The sequence below is a fragment of the Nelumbo lutea genome, chromosome 1 (genome assembly GCF_056320005.1).
Source record: "Nelumbo lutea isolate HS-2025 chromosome 1, American lotus-T2T, whole genome shotgun sequence".
Classification (NCBI taxonomy): domain Eukaryota; kingdom Viridiplantae; phylum Streptophyta; class Magnoliopsida; order Proteales; family Nelumbonaceae; genus Nelumbo; species Nelumbo lutea.
Window position 1 is genome coordinate 183217678 of NC_142684.1, and position 25133 is coordinate 183242810.

The 25133-nt window shown below is 35.9% G+C and overlaps 1 protein-coding gene across 3 annotated transcripts; it reads right to left on the bottom strand.

Moving 5' to 3' along the window:
- Positions 1 to 2951: 2951 nt before the first annotated feature.
- Positions 2952 to 21295, bottom strand: LOC148879690 (mitochondrial carrier protein MTM1-like). Of its 3 annotated transcripts, XR_016104307.1 has the most exons (11): positions 20278 to 21181; positions 19463 to 19552; positions 18608 to 18736; positions 12625 to 12684; positions 12271 to 12441; positions 10823 to 10925; positions 8851 to 8942; positions 7364 to 7513; positions 5891 to 5949; positions 5226 to 5368; positions 4733 to 5134 (listed from the first exon to the last, which is right to left on the bottom strand). XR_016104307.1 is itself a non-coding variant. In XM_088961309.1 (10 exons), the coding sequence occupies exons 1-10, from the start codon at positions 20521 to 20523 to the stop codon at positions 3765 to 3767; spliced, it is 1233 nt and encodes a 410-aa protein (XP_088817435.1). In that variant the 5' UTR covers positions 20524 to 21295; the 3' UTR covers positions 2952 to 3764. The 3 variants fall into 3 exon arrangements, 2 of the variants coding, with proteins under 2 accessions (XP_088817435.1, XP_088817436.1); XM_088961309.1 differs by lacking the exons at positions 4733 to 5134; positions 5226 to 5368 and adding an exon at positions 2952 to 3897 and having other exon boundaries at positions 20278 to 21295; XM_088961310.1 differs by lacking the exon at positions 5226 to 5368.
- Positions 21296 to 25133: the final 3838 nt, after the last annotated feature.

A 25133-nucleotide genomic window follows, 5' to 3' on the forward strand; every position in this document is an offset into this window, starting at 1 on the left:
CATCTCCATTATTAACTGTGACAAACCATGTTCTTAAATATTAAACCAAAATAAAAAATAAGAGAAAAAATGTTATACTTCGACCAGTTTTACCCCACCTACATTGGGCCCTGACCACGCGAAACTCTGTTTTGCCCCACTATAATCTGTTTCATGCATCTAACGGTTATTAGTTAACTATGAACCATCATTGGTTAGGACTTAGGAAATACTATTAATTGGTAATCTATAATTAAGTGTAACTATATGTTACTATTAATTCTTAATTGTTAATTAATATATTATTAATTCTAGTAGTCTTATAGATTGTCTTGTCATATAATAATTATACCATGAATTAATTGCTATAAAATTTAGTCGCCGCCAGTTGTGCAAGTTAAGGGCAGATTAGCATTAATGGTGGTTTGCAAAAGTTCAAAAGATACGGGTCGGGTAGACCCTTGACCCTGAAACAATTGAAAAACAAGTTGCATGAACTGATGACATCATCTTTCTCGCCGTGATTACAGGTGAAAGCATTAAACATATCTTGATAGTAGGAAATTAATCATATTGACATGTTACTGGAAATTGATGACTCGTTAAAGGGGATGGGCCAACCAAAAACCCATGAAACAACCAGTTTCCAGCAATGTTCAGGGGACTGAAATCACTGCAATTAAAGGTTGTTGCAAGGCACTGTTAATAGTTGCTATATCAATATTAAGAGATTGCCCGAAATCAGTGACTAATAGGAAATAATTGGCTGACATAAAATTACGAATTAAAATATCGGACAAAAGATATTTTAATTGTAGTGGAAAACACATTGATACACTAAATAATAATTGGATGTGCTTTAAAAATGCATGGATATGGACAAAAGATATGAAAATACATAAATACACTAAAGAAATGATGCAAATTTTATAAGTACATTAATTACACTAATTTTAAAAGTTAAAATAGCCACAATTATAAATACATAAAAATGTATATTTTAATGATAAAGAAATATATTACTAATGTAACAAGATACATAAATATCATACAATCTTGTTGATAATCAATCAAGAGTCTAAGACTACTTTTTACAAAATAAAACACGCATAAAACCAGTATTACTTTGAATTCTATAAATCCAAGACACAAAACATATGCAATTATTATATTTTAATTACTATAACAATTATTTTCTAATTTTACTTTTCAACATTAATAAAAAGTCAATTAAATATTAAATTTTATTTACTTTAATCTTAACTAAAAATATATTAAAACTATTAAAATTTCTAAGATAATATCATATGAAATTGATAATTTTTATTTACTAAAGTAATGATTCCATTATCAACATTTTTTTCTATAAATTTTTCTAAAATAACAAATCATTTTTATATAAATTTAAATTAGTAGATTTGATAAATTTAATTTAATATTATATTTCTGAATATTTTGTAAACAAAATTTTTTGTTTTTATAAATAATAAATGTTACTTTTTAGTCTAAATTAAAATATCAATGAATAATTTATAAAAAAAAATATTAAAATTTGAAAATACATATAATGTACAAATTTATGAATTTCAAGTACTAAAATAATTATTTTATTATTAATATTTTTATTTGCATAAATTTATTGAATAAAAAACAATTTTTAATGTTAATTTTTTATTTAAAATTTTTCTTTTTGAAAATATACTATTTATTTAGGTTGCATATTAATAATGAACTTAATAACAGTTATTTTATTTTACTTGATATCACAAGTTGCATGATGGCATAGTGCCTCAAGACGTTAGTCGCATAATGGCACATGCATTAGGACTCGAATTCGAATCTTAGCTTGTCTTGGTTCTAATCGATACCGATAAATACACCCAATACATATAAGGCGTATCATGTCAATATTTTAATCCTTGCCAAAAACTAATAAAATGACCAATTGTTGGGCTTGGGTCATCAATCGATGAGATGGTCTGAACTCTCCTTTCACCAACACAAAATGTAATAGTTGGGCTTGGGTCCAAAAATTTTAATCTAACAATCATGGTTATTTTTTTTTGTAAAAAGATGGAAAAAATAGAAAATAATGTTGGGACTTTACATTTTGGTGGTAGGCTAGGCTTGGATTCCATTGTGATGAGTATGAAGAAACTAAAAAAGAGGAATAAGAAAAGGGGGGGTGCTTAAATGATGAGCTTGGATCTCCTACCCACAAGAACCCTATCCACACCTCATTACAATTGTACATTGAGAACACTTCTCATGTACGCATGTACCATTCATGGGGAGATTCCATGAATATATTCTCAATGTACAGCTATTGTATCATGTGGGTAGGCATGGGCAAGATTCTTGTGGGCAGGAGATCTGAATTATTACATGATTGCATATCCAAACCCAACCATCAAAATCAAACATAATTAGAACCACAATCCTTGACGAACCCATTTTCCTCTACATCTCCACAAAACACAATGCAAGTCTGAACCTGCCGTTTCAGTGAAGAACTAGGATCTCTCCAAAACAGGGGATAGAGTCTCAGTTCACTTTTGGCAGAAGAAAGGGAAGAGAAGAGTCTCAACCGGTTAGCTTTGGTAAAAGGGAGAACATAAGCCCATATAAAGAAAGAAACCATATTGCTTAAGTTAGTTTTGGAGCCTGGGGGAGCAGGTAGGGGAAGGGAGGAAGGAGAGAGCTAATGAGAGAGCAGGAAGAAAGGAGAGAGAGTTTTAAGGAGAATACTGGGGGAAATGAAAAAATGAGGGGTATATGACGTAAACAACCTTGCTTTATCACCTTCTCTCATTTTTACTTAAAATCGTTTCTTACACCTTTTACCCATGTTAATCTACCTTCTTAAAAGTTAAAACTACTCTTTAGCTTCCCTTTCTAATTTTTGCTCATTCAACCAAAGTTGCTTTAAAAGAAAAAGAATTTTAAATCGCAATTACAAGAACAATGAAGAATTGCAATTAAAGACTGTATATTAATGTTTACCAGATTGATAATCATAGACAAATATATCGAAAATTTTGGATTGTTTCTTATACTATAAATAAAATGCGGAATAAGTCCTCGCGGACTACAACAATTATTAGTGGTGGAAGAAGCAGAGAAAAATATCTAACAAATCGGTCAAAATATCTTCCCGGGGAAACATATACCTGTTCAGTGTTGCAGATGGTATACCAGAGATCAATCAAAGCAAATCTTTCGGTGATCGTGAGCCCGCAAAGGCTTCAACTACCGACCATGAGAAACAATTCGGATAGCTCGGGGCTGTGGCGTTGTGCTACTCGGAGGGGAAAGAAAAAAAAAGAAATATAAATTCACAAAAAGGGGTTAGACATCAGTCCTTTTTTTTGTAACTAAAACAAAGGGTTGGATATCAGTCAAGAATCCGCCAATTTGTAATCAAACCACATGAAATGGCCTCAAAAGATGACGAAAAAGATATCACCGAACTGAACCACCCCAACCTCGACCGATAAAAAGAAAAAAATCGACTTAAATGTAACAAAATTTCAGAATTATTGACGAAACTTTTACGTGAATAGAGGCAAAATTGGGTCGACTTGGCCACGAAGAAAGAGATTACCAGCGTCAGTTATCAGCCCGAGAAATGATCCAGAGGAAGCTTTCTTTGCCTCTAAGCTCTACCATTTCAAAGGCAAAACTGAGGAGCTTGCAAGAAATTCTTCTGTGCCAAATTCTTCTTTCCTTGGCCGAAGTATGATGTATGGACTGGAATCCTAGATCTGCAAAGTTCTCCCATTTCATTATGAAGATGCACTTCTTTGAGGTAGGACATACTTCACTACTTCATAGAAGGAAACAACAATCCCGACTGATGGACCCGCACGACCAACACGTGGGCCAGCACCTGTAAAAAGTCCTTTAATTCCCCCGTCCCTATTCAGCAAAAAAAATAGTCATATCATAAGCAAGGTTATTGGTCCAAAGTATATGAAACGCAAGGTGTATGGAAAAGACGATTTTAAAAAGCGTACCGAGATACATTTTAGATATATATAAATACAGACAAAAAACCAAAATACATATAAATATATTAATAATTCAAATAAATCATAAAAAATATATTATTAACAATACTTACAAGTTTTATATTATTGTAAATAAGTCATTTAAATGTAAAAAAACCATAATTTAATGTTTATATAAAATGCGAGATATCGAGATATAATTAGTAAAATGATGGAATAACTGAAATGTGAAAAAAAAAAACTAAAATATGAATTTATATACATCAATTTTCAAATAACCAATAAAATTATCTTAAGATTTATTAGTATATAAAATTTAATAATCAATTTCAGCATTTATTAATAAGCACTAAGAAAAGAGAAAATTGACTCTGGTTTAGTGGCGAAATTATGGACATTAAAATCAAATGACCAGGGTATTAAAATCGAAGTGGTTTGTATCGGCCTATTTCGGGCTTGTATCGACCAATACAGATCCGAAACAGACCAATATGGGCCCGTATCAACCCAATACATTGTGATATTTTAAACCTTGATCATAAGCAGCTCAAAGGCATCATTTAAAAAGTCCCACTTCAGCGTGTTTCTTAAACAACTCATTTGTCGATCATGGGGTTATGCGTGTATTCATATGAGGTGTAAATAGAAAGGACAAGAAATGGTTCTTATCACTAAGCAGGTTTATTTAACAAATCACAACCACCATTTAACCCCATCAACAATGTCCCAAAGAGAGCACATCCTTGTGAAACAACCAATTTCCATCTTTCCATGGTTTTACGGAGTTTTGAGATATGAAGAATCTCCAAACCCAAGAACAATAATAGGGAGTTCTCTGAGAAATTGCCGAAATTACATTAAAAAGCTTATGATCATTTCATGTAAAGTTGGTCTTCAGCTTAGTATCCAGGCACAGAAATTGGAAATTTTCTGATGGACATGACATCCCCAAACATGGTTTCTGAATCGAGTAGTTAATCACCCAGATGACCAACCTAGTTTTGTCGAGTGGAGCTACTATATGGCTGATCCAGACAATCCATCAGATTGAGAATTCCCAGAATTGGTCATATGTTCACCCGTGTTGATATCAGTTCTGTATGGATTTTTGCCCCAACAAAATTTTCAAATTTTAATGAGAAAACCTACAATGAAGAGCTTATTTGTGAGGGCTTGACAAAATTTATTCCCCGTAAACAAAAGGAGGGTCAAAGGACAATTCAAACTATGACCCACCAGATTAACTGCAATATGGAAAGTTTTCTGAGTCCTCTAGAATTCATGTGCAAATGAGCTGAGAATTCTAAATTCAATGTGGTAACTGGTAAGTTGGTTTGAAGCTCAAATATAGTATCTATATTTCCTCTCTCCATTTTATCCTGAAAATTTTCAGCCAGAAAGATCTCACTACATGTTCGGAATAACCCCTTCGTGAAAAACTTTTAAATTAAAAGGTTAAATAATATGATTTATCAAAAAGAAAATAGTTAATATGGAAAGAAGGATTTAGCACCCAGTGAGTCCATTGGATCCAGTGATCCACTATTTGATGTATGATCTACATCAGCCATGCAATTCCTCCATGTGACATAAATACAGGCTGTCTAGGAAAGCATCCCTAATTGACTCAACTAGAGAACCTACTACATACATATGCATGTGGGTAAAGATTCACTAGACAGGTGAATTAGGGATTAAACTATACAAACCTACCTATTTCTGCCATGTAGGGGATGTTGTGGTCAATTTAGACCATCGACCACATAGGGGATCTACTAGACATGCAAATGTTATATCCCAATTATATCAGCATACTAGCTTACTCTGCACAGGTAGCAAGGTGTTTTGAGCCAATGCAATGGGTATATATATTCATATGTGCATATTAAAACAAATCATACCTCCAGACCTCCACCAATGTCTTCCTAGTTGTCATCCTCAATGCCCTTGTTGGGTCCTTCTGGATATGAACAAAATACAAGTTGGTGAATTAGAACTAATCAGACAGAACATCCTAGGGTGTTGCTCATGCTATGTACAAGTGACCATCTGTTAACACATCAAGAGTATATCTATAAATGTAGATGGATATGAATTGGTTGAAGGTGTAACTAGCTTAGTCAGTATGGTTAGCGGTTGAGCACCAGATCATACCAACCACTACCCACCGACAAATAAGCTATCCTTTCACAGAATCAACCCCCCCCCCAAAAAAAAAAAATAAAATAAAATAGAAAATCAGAAAGAAACAAAGAAAGAAAGAAGAAAACATAGGACATTGATAGTCCCTAATTCCACAAGTGTTTTAGATTCGACTGCATGAATATCAGAAATATTAGTCGTTAAGCCTATGAATTCGGAAAATACTTGGCTCCTACCCCATTGGAGGACATGTGTCCTACCAAAGGCATTTCATACAATAAATTCAAGGTTTAGATTTAGAGATTTTAGAGTTTAAGGGTTCAGAGTTTAGATTTTAGGGTTTAGGTTTCAGGGTTCAAGTATGAAAATCAAGAGGTGGTAGAACGTATGTCCTCCAACGAGGTAGGGGCCCAGTATTCCCCTATGAATTCCTAGGGTGGCTAGTCAATCCCATGGAGTTGGGGCAAATAGGGAATACAAATACAATTCCAAGTTTCCAACCAGAATAAGATGACTGTCAAATATAAACTCCATTCTCAACCAAAAGACGTTGGGTATACAACCCTGAAATCATTACTAATCAGACTACCCATTTGTTCTTTCAGGAAAAAACTTAATGGTTTTAATGAAATATCAGAAAGCATAGGTGGTATTCTAAAATTATAAATCTTAGATGTTTAATTTATCAATAGAACTCAAGAGGCTATTATCCAATGTTGGCCCCAGCCATGTAGAGTCTTGGGAGAGGTAGGCTGCATACGGTCTTAACATTTGGCATTTTAACCACTCTCAGACTCGATCCAGTGTTCTCACACTTTACAGCAATATATCATAGAGCACCATCATCTAATATTTGTACCAACTACATGGGGCAGGCTACATCTTTATATTGGAGATATAAGGATAAGGGATATTTTGGATATTTTGGATTGTGTGTAATAAAATGGGGAGACTTTGCCAAATGTTGTTGATACAAACCATGGTGTGTGTACTTAACCAAATCCCTTTATATAAGAGATCATGCTGATTCCAACCAAGCACCCAAAAGGCATTGTTTATATATTGGTTGTGCAAATCAATGTTCAAAATATTAATACCCTTAAATACTGCAGAAGGGGTGTATCAGTCCCTTCCATGCACCTTTTTCTTTTAGTTTTAAAGGGGTGCTTGGACAAACAAAATGTATGTTACTGGGTGTGTGTCTGTGCATAGCATAAAGAGTTGTTTTGTACCTCAATTTGTCTTCGAGTTTTCACAACATCCAAGGGACACGTAGCAGCAGCAGCAAGACTACCAGCAATAAAACCAGCAGAGAAGTTTGCCCCAAGGATGCTCCCAGCATTAGCATCCTCACCAACCAAACCAAGGATTCTTCTCCTAATCTGTATAATTTAAAGAAAGAGAAAATCAAAGAAAAGACAAACATTGTCTTAAAGGGTAGGCAAGGCACATATAGAGAAGTTAGAAAAACAAATATAGCAATGCAAGGTTCAAAGTATCGATGCACGCATACACTGGATGGGGCATATCAGGTGTTTCAACCCCATGATCTCCCTTCTTTTATTTTTTTTTTCGAAACTTGCTCAGAAGGGTCAGTCTAAGGCTTCTCTAGAGACTGATCAAAAAAAATAAAAGGCTTCTCTAGAGGTGTAAATTGGGCTAGGCCGGACTGGCACGGCACAACCTTGCGGGCTGCCTATGCTTTAGCAGGCCATGCCATGCCAGCCCACGGGCCTATGTGGTTGTGCCTACCTCCTCTGGGATCCTTAACAGGTCAGGCCTGGCACAGCCCATGGCACGAGACCAGCTGGACCCGGGCCGTGCCATGCCACAACTTGTGCCATCCTTGCACCAGGCAATGAGAGGCTTTTTTTGTGAAAAAAAAATTGAAAACATAATGAAAATTTTAAAATAAATGAACAAAATAGGCAAAAAATTAAAAAAAAATCTTAAAAATCTTACCAACCAGGTGGTTGGCACCTTGCATTATTTTATATGAATTTTGATGTTTATAATTGTTTATAAATTAAATTTAAAGATTACAATACAATTGGAATAAAATAGTATAAAATTTTGAAAATAAAAATTTAAATATGGGTCGTGTCGGGCCATGCTGCAGACTTTGTTGTGTCCAGTATGACCCACTTTGTCGTGTCGTGTCGTGTCGTGTCGTGCCAGCCTACACAACTAAAAATCCAACCCGGCATGGCTCGTGTGCTACAATAACGAGTCAGGCCCAGCACGACCCGATTTACACCTCTAGGCTTCTCTACCCCCCTAAAACAAGTCAAATACCAAAACATTATATTTGGTGTATCAGTGGGTCACCTATACGATACAGGTTGATACCAATGTTTTAAAAGCATAAGGCATAAGGGGTAATTTGCACCTGAGGCGTAAGGCACAAGGCAAGGCGCATGCCTTTTTGAAGCAAGGCGCAAAAAATACAAAAAAAATAATAAAAAATCAAAAAATATTAAACATAATATTAATAAAATAAATATAAACTTAAATTTTAAAGTGAATGTTTTAAAATTAAACACAATAAAATATTAAACATGAAATGCAACTCGCTTGTGCTCCTACGACCTAGGCGCATACCTAAACATTATTGGTTTTATTAGGGTATGCGCCTAGGCACACCTTTTAAATCACTAGCCAATACATGATGAAATTTTGAACCTTGTAGCAATGGAAGTGGTTGAAAGAAGGAACTCACTGGCTCAAGGGTTGACCAGCAAATAGCAGAGAAGGGGACATCACGGGCAAGTTGTGCTCCAACACCTGTCCATAAGACGCGGTAGCTTTGAACTATAGCAAAACGAAAGCAACAAAAACACATTAGTTCAATAGAAATGCATAGAAATCTTAATCTTAATGCTTACCACTTTCTTGTGAAACTAATTGAATATTAGTAGACATATTAGTCTACTTATGTCCCAGAAATTCTTGCATGGTGCTAGTGATTTAAAAGGCGCACCTGAGGGCACCTAGACACAAAGCGAGGCGCATTTTGGGGTATGCGCCTCACCCAGGTCCTGGGCACACCCCTTTCAAAAGGCGCACTAGGCGTGCACCTAGGCGTATGCCTGATGCGCCTTGCACCTCAACCTAGGCATGCGCTTTTTTAAAATTTTGCGCTTTTTGCCTTGTCTCCGCCCCCGGACCCCCGACCAAGCCCCTCGAGGCAAGCCCGAACAAGTCTATGTTAGGGTTTGAAATTCTTATTTCTCACATGAAAACCCCTATTTGCTAATGTTGTTCATTCATTCATTCCAATAAAATATCTTCTTAAAAGGCAATTAAAGTTATAAAATCATTATTTTTCATGTAAGAAATAAGAATTTCAAACCCTAGCATAGACTTGTTCGGGCTTGCCTCAAGAAGCGTGGTACAAAGGCGACTTATAAAATCAAGAATGCAATAGGATTTACATCACATTATCTACTTGAAGCAATGCAATTAAGGGAAAAAAAAAAGAGATTGTGGGTTTTACATGCTTGAAAATGCTTTATATATTTGCTTTTATTTTTAAATTTTCATTTGAATACGCTTTACATGTTATGCTTATGTATTTTAATTTTAGATAATTTGCTTTTTAAAACATTTATTTCAAAATTTATGTTTATATTTTTTATTAACATTATGTTTAATATTTTTTGCATTTTTTAAATTTTTTTGGCATTGTTTTGAAATTTGACTTTTTTTATTTCTTAGCTTTTTTTGTAGTTTTCTGCCTTTCTTAAAAAGGTGCATGCCTCGCCTTGTGGCTTGCGCCTCAGGCACAAATTGCCCCCCAGCGCCTTGCGCTTTTAAAACACTGCATGGTGCTTAGTTCCATGTTTAATAACCCCACAAATCTTTGTTTCAAACGGGGAAATATTTATCATTCAGCAATTCAGGTTCCTTTAATAAAAATTAGGGAGTGTTTCCAATATGTGCAAGATATGGCCATCTGTCATGAGTCAAAAGTTGGTTACCAAATTCAATTCAACAATCAATACTAAAAGGATGGATATATGACAGATACTTTATATGTATGAATAAATGTTGCATGGAGATAAAAGATTGTCAGCATCTGAATTCTGAAACTAGTACATGTAAACTCAGCAAACCCCAAAACAGGGGATTCAGTGGCTTGGTGAGTATATGTAAACTTTCAAGTTTTATTTTAAATTTTAATAACATTTTTGTTTTCTAAATAATGGAAATTTTGTTGCAAAATAAAACCAATTAAAATGAATAGTACCAAGTAATTAGATATTCAGAACATGTGGGCAAATTTTATCATAAGAGTTCAAGATTTTTCAGGCACAATAAAAGATTCAACAGAGATAAATGTTTCCTTGCGTGTCAGAATATGTGCATACGCATTTTATGTGCATGACTGTTATATGAATTCACTATCAGCTGTCCATCCAGTATATTTACTATTAGTATATTGGCCATACATTCTCTCCCAGAAACTGCATTTGTACCTATACCTACAAAACTAGTTCAGTAAGACTATTTGATTACTTTTTACACTATATTCTTTATCAAAGAAAATCTAATGCCACATAACAAGTTGAATCATAATAAACCGTGCCTAATGTCCTAATGTGTGTGTATATATATAAAAGGTAAGGTAATTTTATTAAAAGAAACATCATAATATACAGCAGCCACAGGGTGGGTACGGTACAACTTACAGTTATTTAGGTTACTATTTGCACTCCTGACAGGTGAAAGGACCCCAAGTAAAGTTTTCCATACTCCTGGAGGCTTTGCACCAGTTTGAGTTTCTTTAAATGCCTGAAATTATAGATGTGTCAGTAAACTAAGTTGGAAGACCAGTACTCCAGAACATACAAGTGAACGAGCTCACACAGTCACACTTGAAATTTCAACCCAAGGAAAAAACATTAAAAAAAAGCAGATCTCAAGAGAAGATTAAGCCTGCTTTCCAACAAAATAATTATGTCAAATACATAGAAAACTTAAAAAAAAAAAAAGAGAGAGATAATGGTAATAGTGGTGCTAGTTGTTTCTCATCAGCTTCATGTATTTTGCATAATGGTTATAATGGCTACCATGTCATATCCAGATTAGTTTATCAAAATGAGATAGGATTCAGATAGCAAATTAACAACTTGATTTGGTTATTTCATTTGAACAAATGGGATACTATCCTGGGGATATACTGGACCTAAATCAAAACAACCAGTTGATTAAAACAATCAAGACAACTGCATGATCTGACAACCAAAGTTTATATACAAGGATAGTGTCTGCTTTTTGTTTAGTAAAAGAGTCTAAATGACCCAGAGACCTTCCATATAAAGAGGGCCTCACATGTTCCTCTTGCTGAACTTTGTTCATGAGGTAAATTTTGGCTCAAAACCCCTTGCCACATGTTGAAGACAGACCTTCTATAGGGGCCTATATAGAAGTTGGAAGTGGTGCTGAACATGTTGGAATCATCTAAGCCTAATCTTGTTCGGTTACATGAATCATGTTTCACCACTCCATTCTATTTAGTGGAACATGCAGAAACATGGATACTCAATAAAGTGTTTGACCCATAATGTGTTTAATGCTTATTTAACAAAATATCTGAAATCTGGAATCTGGAGACTACAAAAATTTGTAATCTTTTAAATTTTCAAGCCTAGGTGATGAACATGTTGCTGCTTACATACTATATTCAGATTTCAGCATGAATGCTCCAGCAAAATTATCGTCATTAAATAGGGCAATATTGTAAATCCAGATTTAAATCAATAAATGATTTTCTTTGCTGATCAAAAAAAAAAAAAAGATTATCATCACTAAATATATACTTTGAATGGTTCATGTTGCTTGGTGAAAACTCCGGTGCAATGTGGGTATAGTGCTGATATGGACCAAGAGGGATGAATACATGGCTAATCCATAAGGTCCCCTATCCAACGGATGAGATTCAGACCAGTCACTAAATTCCTCCACATGGATTAATTATATGGGATTTAGTTAGTTGTAAGCTCTCCTACTTGACCCAATTACAAAATCTCCATAGATCAGATGCATTTAACAAAAAAGCTCTGATGCACTGGCCAAGTTATGAGCTGATAATCATAACTCATAAGCATATAAAAATGTAGTTCCACAAGTTTAATACCTGCATGCGGGTTCTTGCTAATTCAATTGGATAGCAGGTAATGCAAGCCAAGGATCGTGCAACTGATCCTGCCACTAAGGGAACATATGGTGTCAAGCTAGGAGAATTCTTGGTCGTAAATTCCTCGATCCAATTACGGAAGATGTCGTAGCATGGCAAATATATCCCAACCTGGTTGACAATTTAAAAATCATTGGCCACCATGAGAAGCCTTGTAAAAAAGAATTTTGGCATCCCAACAGAACTGTTCAGTAAAGATGCACTGATACAGGATCAGTCACCAACAGAAATGTTAAAAATATAGATGAAGCTTAACCAATGGCAAAGGAACAAAGGGGAGTGGGAAGAACTTACAGTTGGCACAGCCAGTGCTAAGCCTGCATTAGTGCCTCTCCACAGCCTTGCAAATCCTTCCTGAACAAGCAAACCCCATTCAAACATCATAAAACCAATAAAAATGTGCAGTATAAACAGGCATATCCACTTAGGTGTATTCTTAAGCTCTAGGAGTATCTCTAGAAGGTAATAAAATGAGGGACAGTAGGCTATGTATAGTTTGGACATATCCATATAAGATCACCTACTGCATTAGTAAGAAGTGATCTGTTGCAAGTTGATGGATCTAGAAGAAAGCAGGCCAAAAAGGACATGGATTGAAGAAGTGACAAGTATGCAATTTACAACAACAAATAGGGCTCTCGAGAAAGTGAATTGGCAAAACAGGATGTAGCCAACCCAGTATAGTTTTGCAAGGCTTGGTTGAGTTGAGTACTGTTGTTAGAATGATTTGTTAGTTGTTTCTGCTGTTATGGTAGTTAATGCTGTCAGTCTTAGTGTGCTGTCAGCTTGTTTACTGTCTTTTATTATTGTTTTTATTAGGGTGTGCTGCCAGGGGCAAGGATGTAATTTTTCCTTCTTTTATTTTTATCTCATTAATATAAATAGAGAAAGCTGGGCGCCACCAGCCAAATGTTTTGGCTCCCAAACAGACAATCTCTCTTCTCCTTCTCCCTCCCTCTTCTCTTCCTTCTTCTCCCTTTATTCTCTTCTTCCTAGAAGAAAACATGATATCAGAGCAAACTTCTGGGCAATAGGAGGATTTTTTCTCTCTCTGAACTACATATCCTCTCATCAGTTTTCTTTTTTTTTTTTTATTTCTTGAACTGTGAGGTGCAAGAGCCCAATCGGAGTGGTCAGAATTCTCAGACTGTGACTTCTCTGGGTTCTTCCTTGATCGTAACACCGAGGAAACCCTAGTGGGTGACAGCCGATGCTGTGAAGGCTGCATTCTTGTTATGTTCACCTTCGTACAGTTGCTATATAGGAGGTTGTGTGCTCCCTTGTTACAGGTATGTGCTGCCTTTTTTTTCGGGTGTGGCTTGTGGGGCATAATGGTGATACTAATTTTTTGGGTCTGTTAGTTACTGGTAGTGGTGCTTTCAGCAAAGGTGTTCCATTCTAGGAGGCAGATTGGTGTGTGTTTTGTGCCTACATGTGTGTTGCGTAGTAGAAATAGGGTAGAGACCTATTTCTGTGTACATCAGTGGTTCTTTTTGAATTGTAGAACCTGCCCAACATGGAAACTGAGGATTCAGTTTCGTCTGGGGTTACACCAACTCGTGGTACAGCTGGTATGAATGCTGAGAATATGTTTTTTCCGATGCTAATCAGCCCTTTGAATGGTTTGAACTATCTAGAGTGGGCTAAAGGTGTAAAATTATATATTACAGCTAGGGGAAAAGCTGGATACATATATGGAAGAGTAAAAGAACCTAAAGGTGGGACAGCTGAACATGACAGGTGAGATCAGGAGAACAGTATGGTAATGACTTAGCTACTTGCAGCCATGGAACCAAGTGTAAAGAAGAATTTTATATGGGCAGAGACTGCAAATGAGATATGGGAACAAGTTAAAACTACCTACTCTGAGCAAAGACACTATACTAAGATTTATTAGTTACAGGCTGAATCCTCAACCTGTAAACAGGGTGTCCGCAGTTTGTCAGCATATTATTCAGCTCTTACTTCTGTTTGGAAGAAGTTGGATCACTATCAGACTATAGAATAGAAGAATGATGATGCCAAAGCCTATAAGAAGTTGGTATATCAGCAGCGGGTCTTTGATTTCTTGTTGGGACTGAATCCTATGTATGAGCCTCTAAGAGTTCAGATTTGGGAAGTCATGAATTGCCTTCTCTCCAAGAGGTGTATGCCTTGGTCCAATTTGAGGAAAGTAAACGGAATTTAATGATTGCAAATGAGGGGGAGCAATAGATTGCATTAGCTGCAACAGGTGGTACTAATGTAGGAAAGAAAAGTGGTGATCCCAAGAAAGCTGATGACAAGGATAAGTTGTGGTGCAGTCACTGTCGACGCTCAAGACATACTCGTACTTCATGCTGGGAGAGCACTTTGGAAAACCGAAGTGGGCTGTAAAAAAGGAAGAGCAGGGTAAGGTGCAGGGCCAGAAGAAGTACTATGCAGCAAATATGGCAGCTCAAAATTCTCAATCTACTGGAAACCCTAGTGCTACATAGGAACAGTCCATGAGCTCTGACCCTAAGGAAGATATCATGAACTCATTCTGTAATCATCTGGAATTGTATGGTAGGGCTCTATATCAGATGGACAACTCAATTACTAGTACTCCCTCAACTTCATTTGCATCTATATCAGGTAATGCTACCTTCGCCTTCCATGTTTCCATCGCCACTCATTCCCCTTGGATTACTGATTCGAGGGCCTCGAACCACATGACCGATAAGCCAAATCATTTCTAATCTTATAGTCTATTGTCCGGAAGAGATAAGGTGAGGCTTGTAGATGGATCATTCTCATCCATTGTAGGCTAGGGATCAATATCTCTTCCCCATGGCCTCAACCTTAATAAGGTGTTACACATACCTAAACTTCCTATCAATTTGCTTTCCATTAGTAGTATCACAAAGTCTTTAAATTGTAGTATAACATTTTTTCTTGGTTCATGTATTTTTCAGGATCTAACTTCTGGGAGGACAATTGGTAGAGGCTTGGTAGATGGTCACTATACTCTTGACAACAAGACTGGTTTCTTGGTGTCATTTTTAGTTGGGTCGTCTTCAGAGTCACATTGTTAGTTGGGTCAATCCAATAAGAGTAAAGTTATTTTGTGGCATAATCATCTAGGTCATGTGTCCTTTGAAATATTAAAGTATTTGTTTCTGTCCTTATTTAAGTCATGTTCGGTGTCAGATTTTCAATGTCAAACGTGTCAATTGAGTAAACATTGTAGAATAACTTTTCATTCAAGTAATAAAAGAGCAAGTTTCCCTTTCCATATTGTGCATTCTGATGTCTAGGGGCCTACTACTATAACTTTTGAGGGTGGATATAAATACTTCATCACCTTGATTGATGACTTTTCTTGTTATACATGGATATTTCCTACGCATACCAAAGACGAAGTCCCAAAGAATATAAGGGACTTCTAGAGGATGGTGTTCACACAACTTCATGTTGAGATTCAGATTTTTCAATCAAATAACACGAAAGGATATTTCCATGGTGAGCTTAATGAATTTTTTGCTTTCCATGGATCCCTTCACAAGAGCTCACGTGCAAGAACACCACAACAAAATGGTGGTGTTGAAAGAAAGAATAGACATCTTGAAGTAGCACGGGGGATGATGTTACATATGAATGTGTCGAAACGTTTCTGGGTAGATGTTGTTCTTGCCGTTGCATATGTCAGCAATCACATGCCCTCTAGAGTATTGAACTACAAGTCACCCCATCAGTTGTTGTTTCTTCAATCCCCTCTGTTTTCCATCCCTATGAGGGTGTTTGGTTGTCATGCCTTTGTTCATGATTTGTCTCCTCATGGCAAGTTGGACCCTCAATCTATTCCATGCATCTTCCTTAAGTATTCTTCCTCTCAGAAGGGGTACCGATGGTTTGATCCTGTTGGTCATAAGTACTTTGTCTCTATGGATGTTTCCTTCTTCGGGTCTGAACCGTTCTACCCTGCCTCTCCTCAAGGGGAGAGTAGTACAGGGGAGGAAAAACAGTTTAAGTCTCTCTTCCCTCCATTCCAGATCCAACTCCATTTCGTGTCTTCCTACATACACGTCATAGAGACCAACATTTTTCTAAAGATGTAGAGCTATTGGATACTAAGCAAACAATGCCATCAAACTCCCAAGAGGCAAGTCCAAATGAGCCAAGCACCCTTGTCCCTGTTGATTCCCTTGTTCCCATTTCGGTTGTGGACGATCTTGACATCCCGATTGCTCACAGAAAGGGAGTTTGATCGTGAACTACAAAACACCCTATTACCCACTATGTATCTTATAACCATATTTCCCCCTCTCACCATGCATTCTTATCTGTTGTTGTCTATTGATAGTATTCCCATACCAAAAAATGTGGCAAAGGCCCTAACTTGTCCTGAATGGACAGATGCTATGAAGGAGGAGGTTAATGCCCTCCATAAGAACCACACTTGGGAATTGGTGGATCTTCCAAAAGGAAAAGACCCGGTGGGGTGTGTAAGTGGGTGCTTACTATGAAACACAAGGCTGATGGAACAATAGAACGATGCAAAGCAAGGCTAGTAGCAAAAGGGCACACTCAGGTTTAGGGTAATTGTCTATGATGAGACTTTTACCCCTGTAGCGAAGATAAATTCAATCCGAGTTTTGTTATCTTTGGCTACAAATCTTGATTGGGAATTGCATCAACTTGATATAAAAAATGCCTTCTTAAATGGTGATCTGGAGGAGGATGTTTATATGGTTCAGCCACCAGGCTTCTATGCCAAAGAAAGTGAGAATAAGGTGTGTAAGTTGAGAAAGTCCCTCTATGGCCTAAAACAATCTCCTAAAGCATGGTTCAACAGGTTTCATATGGCAGTTCAACAAATAGGATTCAAACAATGTCAGCCTAATCACGTTCTCTTTGTTAAGAGGTGTCAAGAACAAGTTGCAATGCTGATAGTGTATGTGGAAGATATCATTATCACAAGGAACTGGAAGTCTAAAATACCAAGGTTGAAGGAGTTCTTGGCTTCTCAATTTGAGGTGAAAGATCTAGGTCCTCTAAAGTACTTTCTTGGGATTGAGGTTGCCCGCTCAAAAATGGGTATCTTCATCTCTTAGAAGGAAGTACATTCTAGATCTGCTACAAGATACAGGCAAGCTAGGTGCAAAATCAGTAGACACCCCTATGGATTTTAATCATAAATTGGGTGATTGTGATGGTGAACCTCTAAAAGATGTAAAACAGTTTCACATACTAGTGGGAAGATTACTTGTCCATGACACGCCTGGACATAGCCTATCCGGTTGGTGTTCTAAGTTAGTTTATGCATTCCCCTAAGACACCACATATGGAGGCTGCAGAAAGAATTCTTAGGTACCTAAAGAAGTATCCAAGAACTGGCTTACTGTTCCATAAGCACAACCATCTGAAAGTGGAAGTTTATACAAATGCCGATTGGGCAGGTGCTATAGATGACAGGAAATCTACAAGTGGGTACTGCACTTTTGTTGAAGGAAATCTAGTGACATGGAGGAGTAAAAAACAAAACGTGGTTGCAAGATCTAGTGCTCAAGCTAAGTATAGGGCTATGGCACATGGGGTGACTAAAGCACTTTGGATGAAGAATTTGTTAGGAGAGCTTGGGTTTCCAGTTAATAGCCCCATGTCTCTTTACTACGATAATAAGGCAGCCATAAACATTGCTACTAACCCTGTCCTCCACGACAAGACAAAACACATTGAAGTGGACAAGCACTCCATACAAGAGAAGTTGGAAAAGGATCAAATCTGCACCCCATATATTAACTCCAAGGAGCAAATGGCCGATATTCTCACAAAAGGACTTCCATACTTGCGACATAATGAGCTATGTGACAAGTTGGGCATGATAGATATATTCAGCTTAACTTGAGGGGGAGTGTTGTTAGAATGATTTGTTAGTTGTTTCTGCTGTTATAGCATTTTATGCTGTCAGTCTTAGGGTGTTGTCAGCTTGTTTACTGTCTTTTATTATTGTTTTTTATTAGGGTGTGCCGCCAAGGGCAAGGATGTAGTTTTCCCTTCTTTTATTTTTATCTCATTAATAAAAATAGAAAGTTGGGAACCGCCAGCCTAATGTTTTGGCTCCCGACCAGCAAGTCAATAAGGTAAACCAAAGGTAAGAGGACCAGGTCCCAGGTCAAATGGTCAAAAACCTCAATTCCCCGTTGCCAAAAGAAGCCCTAAGAAGTACCAATATACAACAGTGAGTTCTTACAACTTGTATAGATTTTTCCTTATGTTCTTTGTCTTCAAAAGAAAATTGAGTATGGAAATAAACCTGTCTAATGATTTTGTAGAAGACATCAAGTGTTCCCTTGTACCGAAAACAATCAGGAGGGCAAGCCATTTCAGCACCAAAATATCCAGCACGGGTGCATGATGGAGAACATCTTAGGTCTGAAAACATCTGAACCAACATATTCCAAAGCAAAATTAATTGGCACAATCAACGCAAAGATGGAAAATAATAGAAGTCCCATTTCAATAATATAAGAACCACATTGGCAAAAAAAAATAATGAATTAAAGAACCAAAGCAGAGGTGATGGCTCATCCTTCTGACTTGGGAACCATGTGAATCAAATGCCCATGGTTTGGGGAAAGGAGAATTCAAGAATACTTTTTTAGACTAGTTGAAGATCGAGGAAAAGGACATGGAGGTTATCTCTTAAGACCAGTGACATGACTGCTTTTAGGGTCTTGTACCTGGTTTTGAGATAGATTGCCAAGGACGATTGCTTTCAAGGACATGGATGATTATGTAGCAGATAAATTACCTAAATTGGGGATTAATTGGAAAAAGAAAGCTCAATGATTTGTCAAAAATAAGTAAATAAATAAGCAAGCTCAATGTTACCAACTACCACCGTTTAGTGCATTGTTAAACAGAGAATTCCAGCATATGAAGCAATATTTAACATCTAAATCACAAAGACAAAACCATCATTTGTTAGGAATATTATTTGGTTAACAGCTATTGCGTGTATTATTACATATACATATCATTATACCAAACTCTCTCTAAATCATGAGAAACCTGTTCTCTTGTTGAATTGCTGTTTACATTCTTTACAAGAATTAAGACAATTGTTAATAAAACTTGAATCTGAATGTCAAGATTGAACACAACATACCGTGTCTGGTCCAAGAGATGCCATACAACCATTAACTTGATGTCTTGAATGTGAATAAGGAACTCCAGCGGCCTGAGCTTGTAATCTCGTCTGAAGTGTAAGGGAAGAATTAAAATATATATATTTTATCGAATTTAGATCCATTACAAGACCTAAATCTAAGAAATGTAGTCAAAGCATCTGGCAGAAAAGTCAAATTTCCAAATTGCAGAAACGAGCATCAACCATTGTTCTCAGAAACATGTATACAACAACACTAAAAATTGGATGGGAAAAAAAAACACTCTTCTAAAGAACCAATTATGGAGTATCTATGTCCTATCTGTTATATGAAAAAACAAAGAAGCAAGGGCAAATTTTGTTCTATCTTTTAAAATTAAAAAAAAAAAAAAAAGGAAAGAAACAAAAGAGCAAACATAAACACAATCACAAGTCAGCAACATCAATCTCCAAAACAAATACAGCATAATAACAACCAATATTTCACCAAAAGAAATTTTTTTGGTCGTTATTCTAAAAACAAAAAAAAAAAAGTAAGAATGCAACTACAGGAACTGTATTGCTTCAAGCTACTGCATTTGAATAGAAGCGGAAAGCAGGATACGTAACGACCTATCTATCTCGAACATAGTGAAAGAAGAAAAATATCGAACCAGAAAAGAAAAAGGGAAAAGTTACAAATAAAAAACCGAATAGAGAACTTACAATGGCGAGCAACAGTCTCAAAGAAGGAAGAAAGTAACAAATGGGCATACTCTAAAATCGCAGAAATAATAAATAAAACCATCGAATACATAATAGGGAGCAATAGATACCTTGGCGACATCAAGGGGGTTAACAAGGATCGCTGATAGGAAGGCAGCACCAGCGGCAGAGAAGGCACGCTCTCCGAATCCCAATTTGGCATCGGGAAGTGTGTTAGGATTGTTGGATTGAGGTGAAGAAACTTCCCTCCTATCTTTAAACATGGCGTCAGACATCGAAGAAACGTTCCCGTCGAAATCGACTCTTGATGCCGCTGCGCTCATCCATGAAGGAAAACTATGCCTTGAGCCCCCCATCCCTTTACACCAAAAACTCGCCGCCCCAAATAATAACTTGAGAGATAGAAAATGAAAAGGAACCAGAAGAAGTTTAAAGACAGGGATCGAATGGAAAACAGACTTTAATTCACTTAGAGGAGAATAAATAAACCAAAACCCACCAGAGATTCTGATAAAAACAATGGAGAAAAGAAACAGCCCAGGAAAATATTCACAACGAATAACCAAAAAAAAAAGGATCGAATAGATTAGCTCGAATTCTTCCTCGTAATACTTTTGACAAAAGAAAAGCAGAACTGAAGTTGAAATTGTCCTTATTGACTTCAGATTCGACCAAGTAGTTTAGTATGCCGAAGAGCAAAAGGAAAGGTAATTAGTAAAGATAAGGGTAGCAGTAGGAAGAGAAGACTGAAAGGAGGAGAAGAGACTCTGCTGCTCTATTCGAGCAATCGAAGAGAAAGAGAATCCCGAAACTGTTGGGCCTGTACTGTAGGAAAAATGGGAACGAGAGGGGAACTCTCCACTCTCCGTGGTCTGTGGTAATTTTTTATTAGAATATGAGGAGGTAAGTATTCTAGGGCTTTCTATTGTCCATGGAGTCATGGACAAGGAGGGGAGCGTCAAGCGTGACACGGACACGTGGTGTTGAAATTAGAGCGCCCAAGGTCCAAACAACAGGAGTAGCAGGGACTCGAGCGCGGTGATCAAGAGAAGTAGAGAATCTTTCTCTCCCCCTCCCGCTCTCTAATATTAATATGTGAGAGAACTGAGAAGGGGAAAATGCGGAAACATATTCTGAATTCCACTGCAGATTTATAAATATTCAAAATGCCAAAAACCCCATTCTATATATCAATGTTCGGCCGTAAATTAATATTAATTTCGAATTGGCATCCATTCCAATTATACTTTGGGCTGGGCTTAAAAGTACTAACCCTAGGCTGAATCGTTATTTTCTTAAAATGTGAAAAAGTATAAATAAACCCAAAAATTCTAACCCTGAGCTGAAGCATCATTTTTCCAAATTTATGAAGATCACCTCATTGATCCTTGATTGGTTTATGTTTTTGTGGTATCATATATACTCGTAAGTCGAAACCGTCAAAAAACAATCCAAATTTGTGAGTGCAGTAAATCATAATTTTTTCTTTTTTATCAGACTATCAAAATCGAATCGACTGGAACCCTAATCAAAGAAAAATGGTATTAAAAAAAATTAGAGCCAATCAGTCAGTATAGTGTTCGTCAAAATTCACTAAGACGTTTTGATTCATCAAAGCTCTTCTCGTGCCATATTATTTTTTATTATAAACTTTCATTTTTTTAATTATATTTTCTCAAATTCCATTTATACCACCATTACCCTTGCGTCGCAGAGGTTGTTGTAAGGTTGCAAGGGACTGCTCGAACGGTGGGAACACCAAATTGCTCAAGCCGAATTATGCGCCGCACAGGCCACAGCCCATCCCTCCTATGCATTGAGAACATCTCCCTGGGGGAAAATATTTCCGATGCGGTTTTAGTTTACCTCTTGTTGGCTGTTTCAGGTGGTGAATGTACTCGCGAATAAACATGTGTGCTTTGGAACTGCTACGTGTTCATACTCCACAACGTCCCGACATCATTGGGAGATATTCACAGTACACGGCAGAGATGTACTGTGGGAGGGCAATCTTGTGTGATGGGGGGCTGATTTGATCTCTCGGCGAGCGTTCCTATTGAATCATTATTGCTCCACAAGATAGAGTAATAAAGACGTGGGTAGAACACGTGGCGCATGGGGTATAGGGTACGTCACGGCTGAGGCCACCTTGTTTTTGCAGCACGGCTCTTTTTTTTGTTGAGGTTGGGGGGTCCATTCCTAATTTCCGATCTCCTCCAAGGCCCCAACGCCACATTGTATTGCTTGTAGTTGTAGAAGGGGTACAGAGTGTAACAGTCTCTAATTGCAACTTGCAAAATATAAGGAAACGTCCCTTATCCCCTGGCCACAGGTCCACAGCTACACCGATGACCGGCCAGAGCCTATGGCTGGCCGGATTTTGAATTGAATACATAAGGCGTTGACATTGTAGTGAGGATCGAGGAATGAGCTTGAGGCAAAGCTAGTGACATTTCATATTCAAGTCACTTCTTTAGCATTGGAAGGAACCAAGGAGTGACCCATATTTAATCATGTAGGCTTGCACAATATCTTATTAATCCCGCTCTTACTTCTATTAATAATAAGATTAAATTTTGAGTCTACTTAAAAAATTATTGTCTATATATATATACAATAATATAAAATTTATAATTGATAAATTTTAAATTGCATACATTTATTATACATGTATAAGATAAAAGTGATAAATAATTTTAATATCCTTATTAGAATCATTTAAAAATGATAAATAATTAAAACATGATGTGCTGGTGGATTTAGATTTTATATTTCACTTTCATTGTTAATAAAAAATACTTCTCATTTATTATATTTATTTTTGTTTATTATGATAAATATATAATATTAGAGATGTGCACAAATTTTGTAGACAAATTTTTGTGTTTTCTATATTTTTATTTCTATCTATTTTTTGAGTTTTTATTATATAATATGACACCGTGTGCTAGCCTATTCAAGTTGAAAGAAAACAGTTTCATTTTTAGCAACTTTAACTTTTTTGTTCAATTTACATAATTAATTCTAAAAATAATTTTTGTTTAATGGGATAAGTTTATAATATCTTAGAAATGTCAAAACTTTCTATAAAATTTATGTTTCTTTTTTTTTGTGTTTCTATCTATTTTTATTATTTAATTATGACAACACTAGTTAACCCATTTACCCAAGCAATTGGACCATTATGGTGCAAGTAGGTTGGGCTGAATTTAAGCTTAACCCAAGCCCAACCCTATACATTAGACCTAAGGCTTCTAACCAAAGTCAAGCCTAGTCTATTCAACTTGGGCCCGACCTGCATTAAAATTTGATGCACTCGGGTTAGCCTTGGACATGGTTATGTCAATTAGTCTTAGGCATGGATTCGAGCTAAGCCGAACCAAATATTTGATTATTTGAGCTCACTCATAGAAATAGTGTTAGGCTCGAGCTCGAGTTCTCAAACTCAGCTCGGTTCAAAAGCTTGCAAGTTTGAGCTCAGCTCAGCTCAAGCTCGACTGCAAGCCAAGCTTTTTCTAAAAAATAAGAATTATGCATATAAAAATATTTTTTTATTTTACATACAAAAAATTAAGAATTATAAAAAATAGTTATTATTATACATACAAAAAAAATAAGAATTATAAAAATTATTTACTATTATACATAAAAATAAAAACATTATATATAATAAAAATTATTTATTATTTATTATTTATATTTATATGTATATGTATGTATATATAATAAAAATTATTTTTTTATACTAGGCTCGATTAGGTTCGCGATCCTCACAAGCCGAACTTCTCTAAGCTTGAGCTTGGCTCGATTAGCAAATGAGTCTATATATCTAGCTCAAAGCTCGGTTTAAACTAAGTCGAGCTGAGCTTGAATAGCTTGTGAGAAGCTTGACTCATGGCCACCCCTAATTAGTCTCATGACAAAACTTGACATAAAATGTATTTGTATAATTGCATGTACATGCATGAATGCAAATATGTGCTATATATGTATTTATGATTGTATGTGTAGAATTAAGCATGACCTTAGTTACCCAAGGGCCAGGCTTAGGCCCAACCAGGGAAAATAAATAAATAAATTTTGAGCCTAGGCCAAGGCTCAAGTCGATGACCAAAAATCAAAGCTAGCATGTCTAAAATTAAGGTTAATTTGAGCTCTAGTTAAGCCCACCTAATTTGCCTCCCTATGGACCATTGACTATCAATTAGATTCTTTTTTATGTTAGTTTGCTTTTTAATTATATTTCTATCATTAATAAAAATAACTCTTATTTATCAAACTTATATTTGTTTAATATGTTGAATACATAATATTAGAAATGCACAAACTATTTTTTTTTTACAAAATTTTTATGTTTTTAACAAATTTTTTCTCCATCATTTTTAAAAATTTTATTATTTATTTATGATATCATGGGTTGATCCATTTGACCTAAAAGGTGGAATCGTTGACCCATCACTTGAATTGGAAAATGATTTTGTTTTTTGGTCAATTTTAAATCTTGAATTTCATTCTCATCGAATAAAAAATACTTTTATTTAGCATGTTTTATTGTTGCTTGATATAATAAATAAATAATATTAGAGATGTGCCTAATTTGTTCATAATTTTTTATAATTTTTGTAATATTTATATTTATTATTAATTTTTTATCATTTAACTATGAGAACATTGGTTAACCCATTTGATTTGGATGGTTGAACTATTTACTTGCCACTTGGATAAAAGGGTGGTTTATTTAATTATTTTTTGTGTTGATTTTGAACATGGGTTTTAAATTATTGAAAATATTGGAGATAGATTTGATTTGTAGAATTTATTAATGAGGAACTAAAATACTTCAAATAAATTATGTAAGTAGAGAGAATGATAATTAATACCTTAATGAAAGGGAATGTAATGAAATGGAAATTAATAGTACTTTAAATTATATATTTTGCTCATACAATTAAAGAGGGACTAATTT